Genomic DNA, 9,706 nt, shown 5'->3' with positions numbered 1-9,706 from the left:
ATCAAATTTTGACAGTTGATGCATCTTAGGACCTTGTGTCAAGTTGTCTCAAAAGTAGGTCACGGTGACCTACTTTTTGAATTTTGCAGGTATTTATTTTAAAATTAATTTTGATGCATATCTTGGACACTTTGAAGCCTATGATCATCAAAACTTGTCAGTTGGTGGATCATGGGACCTTGAAATGCGTCAACTGAAAAATAGGTCACCGTGACCTACTTTCTGAATTTTATGGCTTATCATTTATAGATATATTTTAAGTTGTTATTTCAAATACCGAGAGGTTTAGAATTATCAAATCTTGTAAGTTGATGCATCTTGAGGCCTTGAAACATATTTATAAAAAAGTAGGTCACAGTGACCTACTTTTTGAATTTTGCAGATATTCAAATTTCACATTTTCAATTTTAGATGCATATTTTGGGCACTGTAAAACCTAGGATCATCAAACTTTGTCAGTTGATGCGTCTTCAGTCTTAAGGTTTGTGTCGACCAAAAAGTAGGTCACCGTGACCTACTTTTGGTATTTGACAGCTAAATTACTATATTTCAGACACTATTTGACCTACAATCATCAAACTTTGTCAGTTGATGCATCTTGAGTCTTCGGAGTGTGTCGACCAAAAAGTAGGTCACCTTGACCTACTTTTGGAATTGGACGGCTATATTTATATAATTCAGATACTATTTGACCTACAGTCATCAAACTTTGTCAGTTGTTGGGTCTTGCATGTTTGAAGGGTGTTGACGAAAAAGTAGGTCACCTTGACCTACTTTTGGAATTTGACGGCTATATTTATATATTTCAGATACTATTTGACCTACAGTCATCAAACTTTGTCAGTTGATGGGTCTTGCATCGGAGTTCGCTGACCAAAAAGTAGGTCACCATGACCTACGATTGGAATTTGACAGCTATATTTCAATATTCAGATACTAATTGGCTTAAAATCATCAAACTTTGTCAGTTGATATTTCTTGGGTTCTCAAAATGTATAAACCAAAAAGTAGGTCACATTGACCTACTTTTTTTAATTCTTAGGATTTAACTAAAGATTTAGAATACTAAGAGGCTAAGAATAGAAATGGTGGGGTTGTACAATTTATCAGAAGAGCGATTCTAGGCCCTTGGGCCTCTTGTTATTACGTGTCACCTATTGCAGTCAGTCCCTGTCCATCATGTGTTAACAACTACACCTTTTATCTTCTGTATGCCTATCAAATTTTTTGACTTTCGCACTTTACGGGGCCATAGGGGTAGAGCAAAATTTGACAGATTTTCAAAAATCTTCTCTAGTTCTTCACATCTGAAAGGAAAACTTAATTATTATACAGAGCAGGAAGTCCTAAATCAAACTAGCAAATTTCATTACCCCCAGGGCAGGGGTTCAGTCTCTAGAGTGGGTCAAAATGGCCATTCAGTGTCAATGTCTGTATTGTTTAAAAATTTTCTTTCCTTCTGTGGACATTAAAGAACTGACTGCATGGTCAGGAAGATCAGGGTGCCTTCTCTCAAAATTGTAAATTCCATGGCTCTGAGGACAGGGATTTAAACTCTAGGGCAAGATCATAGTTTTAATTAGTACAGTAGTAATTATTTTATGTTTAAAAATCTATTACTGGGTATCTGCTAGTATTGAATGTAAACTGAATTGCATATTTAGAAAGACCATAAAGCTGTCTGCCAAATTTAAGAATTCATGATCTCAGGGCAGAAATTTAGGTCTTAGTGTGGGGCCAAAATGGAAATACTATAAATATCTGTAATTAATGTTCATTGAGGAGTATTTACTGGTAAGGCCCATGGACCTCTTGTTACGATTCAGTAGCAGGCAGGACCTATAACAGTATTACAAGCTTAATAGTGAATGCACTAGATGTGTGAATAACCTTTTGTGCCTTTGAATATAGGGATGTTGCCACAGATTCTGCTAAGACAGGATTAGGAGGTGCAGCCGGTAACAAAGGGGGCGTGGCCATACGTTTTCTCTACCAAAGCACGTCGCTTTGTTTTGTCTGTGCTCATTTGTCAGCTGGACAGTCTCAAGTCAATGACCGCAATAGTGACTACCATGAAATCTCTAGAAAAATCTGCTTCCCAATGGTGAGTGTTTGTTTATTACACGTACTAGTTTTCTTCATCTCTGTGCTCAGTTGATCAGTTATTCTAAATTTAAAGCCATCTATCCAGCAGACATATCCTACTTTTGTGGGCATATTTTGTAGTCCTATTCATTAATTCATACTGATTTCTTTGTGTAAGCAAGCTGTGGCTGACTATGGCTAATGTCTACATATATTCATTACTGAACATAACGTTTTTGATACAAACTATTACTGTGTATAACTGTGCTTCTGTTGATACATAGGAACAGTGTATGGTAGGATGTTTACGTATTCAGCATGTACAATACATGTATATTGTATGTTTTCTATGTTGTTGATCATGTAGAACAGTGCAGTGATTCTAGTGTAGTGGTAATCAGAGTTCCCAGTGCTGTTACTCTCCCTTTGCATTGTACAATATATATATATATATATGGAAAGAACTGTCATGGGTAAAATGAAGATTGGATTGAAATTTGAATGTTCATATTTATCCTTCAATATGCATGTTTGTAAGCAGACTTAAAGTACATGGTTGTGTGAGGCTGTTAATGGTACATGTTCAGTAACTTAGTATTGTTGTGTTGTAGCTGTTTGTTGACCAATGGTAATTCATTTATATCGTTTATCCAAAAAAAAGCTTTATTTAGTAAAAAAAAAAAAAAAAGAATGACTCTGACAGTATTTTTTCAACACTTTCACTAATATCAGAGGACTAAAGTACTAGTGCATTAAGGGATGTACCGTATCAATAAAAGATTATGATGGACAAAATGGAATTTGGTAAGGAATGTTTATTTGGGGTATAAGTCTCTGTAGAATGTTAACTATTTATAATACATGATAATTCACAGTACTTGTATTAACTGCAGTCAATTAATTTATTGTCACTAAAGAAGTGAGATGTTTTGCTTACATCAGATACAATAATGTCTATTATTATATAGCTAATAAATAGTCTATTATAAAACAAGCTTGTGCATTTTTACAGCCAACTCGTGCCAATATTCACCAATATAAGTTCAATAACCCTATAGTATTTGTACTTGTTGAATATATTAATTCATTTGATGAAAAAGTGATTCCCATCAAATTTTATACAAGTACTGTATGCTGATGGAAGAAAACAAAAGGGAGAGTACATTCTAGGACCACTATGATGGCTCTGAACCAGGGAGTCTTTGACGGTTGTCAGAGTACACCACAATAGCTGACACATTTGATTCAGTCCACAATGCATTTTCCCCAATGTATATTTGCTTATGAGCAGCTGCCTGCAGGCACTTTAGTGTATTCCTACGCGGCTTGCTGAAGTGATTAATGTATCTGCTATTGCAACATGTTTTGTCAGTCGTCAATTTCATGGAGTAACTGGTTCGGAATCATTACCATGGTCCTGGAATGATCTTGGTCAAGAAATGTTTTCATTTCGTGATAATTTCTGCATAGCATGCAATACTGCTGAATGTTATTTTAGATATTGCATGTTGATTTAACTGAAGATTTTGCTTCATAGAAAGAATTGTATGTGACAGGGGAATGAAATAATTGCATTTTTTTTCTTTTTAGATTACACCAACCGTTCGAAAGGTTGCTCAAATGTTGCATAATTGTATCAAAATTATCCTGTCCTGAAAAAGTCAACTTTCTTTTGCCTGCAAGAAACTTTTTCAAGTTACATGTGCTTCAGAAAATTCATAGAAAAAGAAATCTACATTGAATCTTGAAGTTTTTATCATTGCTCCTTATACAGACTTGATTGTGTATTTTCAAAAATTTGGAATCATGGAAGAAAGTTGGCTTATGGGGTTTATCTACTGCCTGCATTTATGAGATATTAATTAATCTCCCTCTCTGTCAGTTAATAAGTCTTATATTGTTGACTGCCACTTGTTGCTTTTTAGGGCTACACCTGCAGTTAATATAAAACATACAGAAAACATTCTTATGGCTGCCCCCGCAGTTAATATAAAAGTTTAACATGAAGGAAACATTCTTAGGGCAGCACCCACAGTTAATATAAAACATGCAGAAAACATTCGTTGCAGCAACAAAATATGCAGAGCTATCACAATATAATTGAAATACAGCAAATTAGTTTCTTTTAGCTCACTGGGACAAATGTCCGGAGAGCTGCTGTGCTGACTATTCATCAGTGTCACACTTTTAAGGGAAAAACTTTAACCTTGGCTATATCTTTTGAACCAAGGGGGATAGGGCTTTGATATTTCACATATAGATGCCCCTTAATCTGACCCTCCTTTTGGTAGCAAGACATTTGACCTAGTGACCTTGGACATACTTTTCAACAACAAAAATTAAACCTTGGCTATATCTTTTGAACAAGAAGGATAAGTCTTTGATATTTCACATATAGATGCCTCATGAAAAGGCCTTTCATCTGATACCAAGACTTTTGATCTAGTGACCTTGACCTACTTTTCATTAACTCTAACCTTGCCTATATCTTGAGAACCAGTGGGAATCGGGTGAGTTGGGTCAGGCGTCCTCGTGAGCAGCCATGTTGTCTTCTGACAACTCTTGTTAAAGAAGTCAATGTATTCAGAGATCCAATAATGTTTGGAAGAAAGATTTTTCTTTTGAATTGAAAATGTTAAAACAAAGTTGTGGTAATTAAATGCATATTCCTGAACAATACTGACATCTTCTGGTAATGTTGGCAAAGTGGCAGCCTGTCATGAACTATCAAACCCTGAACACTCTGACTGAAGATCATTTAACTTAATATTCTCTTTAGAGGAGTGGACAGGTGGGCCCTAAAGAGAATACATGTAACTCTCTATATACTATTCTTAATGAAAATAAAAATAAAAATTGATGATTTTCAACAATAAGTAATTTATTCTATCGTAATCACTTGATTTTAATCTGTTTTAAATGGAATGCAGAATCCGAATGTTTTAAAAATCTATTGAAAATTATTTTGGCACTATCTACCAAGTTAGCATGCATTTATACAATGATGATAAAGTTCTATTATAATAGTAGGTATAATTATTTCATTATATTCTGTCAGAATAGGAAAGTACATCTTGGAAACTGCAAAAAATTATGAAATATTTTCAGAAATAGTATACCAGAATTTCTAAACTTTAAATAAAAAGATAAATTATTTCTATATTAATCTATAATACAAGTTAAATTGACAAGCTATGTATGAAAGTACAAATATCTACTTGTACATTTAGTTTTTGCTCATTAACATGCACATTGCTTTGTATAGGGAAGGACCATTGGTTCCCATGACTACGTGTTCTGGTGTGGGGACTTTAACTATAGGATTGACCTTCCTCGGGAAGAGGTCCTCAGTTTGATAGAGGCTCAAAACTGGGGAGCACTCCAAGCATGTGACCAGCTGAAGGTCCAGAAAGAGGCTGGAAATGTAAGTCTGTTTTCACTATGTTTAATTAAATTCTAAAGACTTGTGGATCTCAATACCACTTCCAAAAGAGATTTCCTCACATGCAAAATTGGGTAATTTTTTTAAGTGGGTGGGGTGTATTTGCTTTACCTATAATATTTTGATGATGTCACCCATTTACTGCTTATGTGTGTAATGAAGTCTTGCGTTATTGTTGCAGTCCTTATTTCTTTTGTATAGGTGTGTCTATTGTTTTTGTCTTCATTAAGGTCTTTAAAGGTTATACTGAGGGACCGACAGACTTCGCCCCTACCTACAAGTATGACTTATTTTGTAATGACTATGACTCGAGTGAGAAGTGTCGTTGTCCAGCCTGGACGGACAGAATTCTGATGAGAAGAAAACCTCTCATTCACCATTCACCACAATGTATGTGATAATTAACCTTTTTAACGATTAACATGAACCCACATACCACAAAAGTACATACTACTGTTAGAATTTTGCAAGGAAAAAAAAAAGTCAATACTGAAGATTTTTATTATAAGTTAATACAACTCAATGAAATTTGAAAATCTTGGCAGTGCATAGAAATTGACCCCTATGACATCAAGTACATTATAATATATGCATTCATGAACTTCAGTATTAGAGGATGGACCAGTGTGGAACCCTGGGAAATTGTTGTTATATAACAGGGTAGAACTGAAGACATCCGATCACAGGCAAGTTTTGATTTTTATCACCGCAAAATCTCACAATTTGGTGTTAAAGACATATTGTAGTACTGATTCTAAATTCATGTTTTCATCGGAGGGTTTACCAACTTTGGACTAATCAATTAATTAATCTGTTTGTCATGTCATCTGTCAGTATGTCCTGCCATACATCCATATAGATCCCATCAAAGTTTTTTTGAAGACAAAGACTTCAATATTTTTTCCCCTCACATATGGATATCCTGACCTGGTCCGTACTTTTGTGACTACTTTAGGTCTCGTATTTGACAAGCGTAGTCCTTTTATGTGTACTGATATGCATATTATATCTCTCAATCTTCTGTGGTTTCATCATTTTTTGCTGAAAACCAATGTTCGTTGTTCTTATGGTTGTACCAGGTGAAGAAATCAAGTGATCAATGAAGGGCAATTTTTACTTATATTAAAGGAAGGGCATGGGAAATTTTCCACAAAATTGCATACTATTGAAACTATATTCTTTGATATACCGTATTCATGAAAAGTGATGTCCACAAAATTTGATGAAACCACAGTATGAAACCTAATTGAACTGATGCCCTTCTTAAAAAAGAGAAAGCCTATCCAACATGTCTAAGGTAGTTAGGGAACCACCATCCTTTGAATTTGATGTTTATGCATTATCTATGCATGTTTTATTTTACCATGGTGGATTTAATAGATTAAGACTGCGACAATTTCACGATGCCTTTTCTTGTTCAGACCTGTCCTGTCTCTGTATGACAATTTCACGATGCCTTTTCTTCTTCAGACCTGCCCTATTTTTGTATGACATTGACAATGTCACGATGCCTTTTCTTGTTCAGACCTGTCCTACATGTATCTCTGTATGATATTCACACATTGACAATTTCACGATGCCTTTTCTTGTTCAGACCTGTCCTATCACTGTATGACATCGACACATTGAAAGTGGAAGACAACAAGAAGGAGCAGAAGTTACAGGAGATTGTCAGCCAGCAAGGACCACCAGATGGCACTGTCATCATTTCTGTGGAGACTGAAGAAATGGAGCAAGAGCTGGTGGAGGCCATTGTTCACTTCTTTTCTGATGTTGGAGAAATAGTCCTTGTTAGGTAAATATTAGTACAACTTATTCAGGATTTACCATTTCTTGTATCTTGCCATATAAGGAAAGTGAACAGTCAGGGGTATTCCAATTAGATCAACACAAGGTGGGGGGAACTACTTTTTTTTTTTAGATCCCCAACCAATATCTATAATCTATAATAACCACAACCAACAGAAACATATAAAGTGGACTCCCCCAATAGATGGAAATGGAACAACCTTTGTACTAACTATTGCTGTTTGACTGATTCCTTCTATCTTCTCTACAGATTCGTGGAAGCGGATTTATGGCTGATCTTTAAGACGGGACAGTTTGCACTGAAGGCATTGAACTATGACGGCACAGAGGTATAATTTTGTTTGTAATCACTCAGATCAAATTAATTGAAATGGGTCCAGAGTTTATGTTGATAGTCAATTTTTAGATGACTCTAAGCTCATAGTTACAAGCAGTGTGTAAATACATTTACATGGTACATTAACATTTGAAAATAAAAATATTTGGAGATGAACACTACCATTACTCTGATAGATAAATGGAACGACCATAAGGACTCGTCTGAAGACAGAGGAATGGCGGGCTCAGATACAGCAAGAGTTAAAAATCTGTATTGTAAACTCCACCCCACTCTATAACCAGTTCTCCAACAGCCTGCTGGGGGAGGACTTCAGCACACCAGCCTTGGAGTTTGAATCAGGTCAGTTGTGATTTTATGTGCCCCGAATCATTCTACCGTTTGATCATTTACTTTGAGGTGATAAAGATTATGCAGGCAGTATTGAAAGTACACTGTAAATGGTGTGAGGAAGTTAGTTATCTGTGAGGAAGTTCATGCTATTGACGTTAGTGATCTGTGAGGAAGTTCATGCTATTGACGTTAGTGATCTGTGAGGAAGTTCATGCTATTGACGTCAGTGATCTGTGAGGAAGTTCATGCTATTGACGTCAGTGATCTGTGAGGAAGTTCATGCTATTGACGTTAGTGATCTATGAGGAAGTTCATGCTATTGATGTTAGTGATCTGTGAGGAAGTTCATGCTATTGATGTTAGTGATCTGTGAGGAAGTTCATGCTATTGACGTTAGTGATCTGGTGTTAGTTTGACAGAGTGGTATTTTATTTTGTAGAAGAAGAGGATGATGCTGAGATACAGGATTCTTTGTTAGGAATCCCCATGGATCAAATTAGGCCAAGTTCACCAAACGGGTCAGGTAAGTCAGCTGTTTAGAACAGGTCTCAAGATCATAAACTGAGAATAAACTTAAAGTCTAAATTTCGAATCCAACTGACTTTTGAAGTGACTTTCATAAATAAATAAAATTTTCAGTATACATTTGTATTTCATTCCTTTTTTAAACACCAATCTGAAATAAAGCTTATCATATAGATATTCAAAATTTTGACTTAATTCTATTCTCAGTTTATGGTCTTAAGGCCTGGTAAGTTACATTAATAAACTAGGAAAATTTTTCTAATTGTATAGGAAGGAATACTAGGATACTTCATATCAATAGAAAACACAACTGAAATTAATTCTATTATTTCAGGACGGAATAGTCCATACTCAGATGATGGGTATCTAGATCAACCCTCTGGCCCCCCTCCAAGGCCAGTGAATAAACCTCCTGTCCCTTCCATTGGTCCAAACAGAGAGTCACCTGACCCATTTACCATTCAGACCAAATCACCAGGACCAGAGGTAGGCAGAGTGACCAATGAAGTAGACCGGGCATTGTTATACAGCTAAAAAAATTCCTTGTAAAATTAATACAATTTAGAACCTACATTTTATCTGTTAAACCAATTATTGATTAGGATATTGGTTATGTTTAAAGTAGTGAATACATTGATAAATATATGCACTCACTCTGTCCTGTTAAAAGTTCAAAGTCAACAAACATGTGCATCTAGTAAAAACAACCTATAAAATGAAGGTGTATAACAAAACAGTTATAGACTGTGTCCTTGGACAACAGCTGTTTTGTTTGATTCGATCTGTCCTCGGGTCAAACAAAACAGCTGTTGTCCTCGAACCCAGCTGAGACAAAGTAATGTATTTGGCATTGGTGCTGTTCAGTCAATATGTACCATGCAAGCGTACAGGTACACTACAGCAACTTGCCTCAGACTTGAATTATACACAACTGCTGGTACCATGGACTAGCTCAAGCAGGAATACCATGTGACTTTGCTGTTATATTTTTTTCTCTCAAATGGCACATTATACATTTATTGCATGATAGTGAGAGAGATATGAAGATTTATTCATCCAAGAAAAATCATATTCCCCGAGGGCAACATGATTTTTCTTGGGTGAATGAATCTTCATATCTCTCGAACATTCATGCAATAAATTGTTTATTATACTGAAACAAAGCAAGACTATAA

General features: G+C 35.6%; 1 protein-coding gene across 2 annotated transcripts in view; it reads left to right on the top strand.

Annotated features, from left to right (window-relative positions):
- Positions 1–9,706, top strand: part of LOC125645651 (synaptojanin-1-like) — a 30,625-nt gene that overhangs the window by 14,908 nt on the left and 6,011 nt on the right. Inside the window, exons 14-23 of one of the 2 annotated variants that reach the window (XM_048871298.2) lie at positions 1,912–2,104; positions 3,676–3,696; positions 5,351–5,509; positions 5,758–5,917; positions 6,135–6,213; positions 7,122–7,322; positions 7,587–7,665; positions 7,850–8,015; positions 8,446–8,529; positions 8,866–9,017. In XM_048871298.2, the coding sequence (XP_048727255.2) occupies positions 1,912–2,104; positions 3,676–3,696; positions 5,351–5,509; positions 5,758–5,917; positions 6,135–6,213; positions 7,122–7,322; positions 7,587–7,665; positions 7,850–8,015; positions 8,446–8,529; positions 8,866–9,017 (1,294 nt within the window). The remainder of the gene's footprint in view (positions 1–1,911; positions 2,105–3,675; positions 3,697–5,350; positions 5,510–5,757; positions 5,918–6,134; positions 6,214–7,121; positions 7,323–7,586; positions 7,666–7,849; positions 8,016–8,445; positions 8,530–8,865; positions 9,018–9,706) is intronic. The other variant, XM_048871300.2, reaches the window with a different exon arrangement.

The sequence above is a fragment of the Ostrea edulis genome, chromosome 6, assembly GCF_947568905.1.
Source record: "Ostrea edulis chromosome 6, xbOstEdul1.1, whole genome shotgun sequence".
NCBI lineage: Eukaryota > Metazoa > Mollusca > Bivalvia > Ostreida > Ostreidae > Ostrea > Ostrea edulis.
This window is presented reverse-complemented; position numbering and strand designations above follow the sequence as displayed.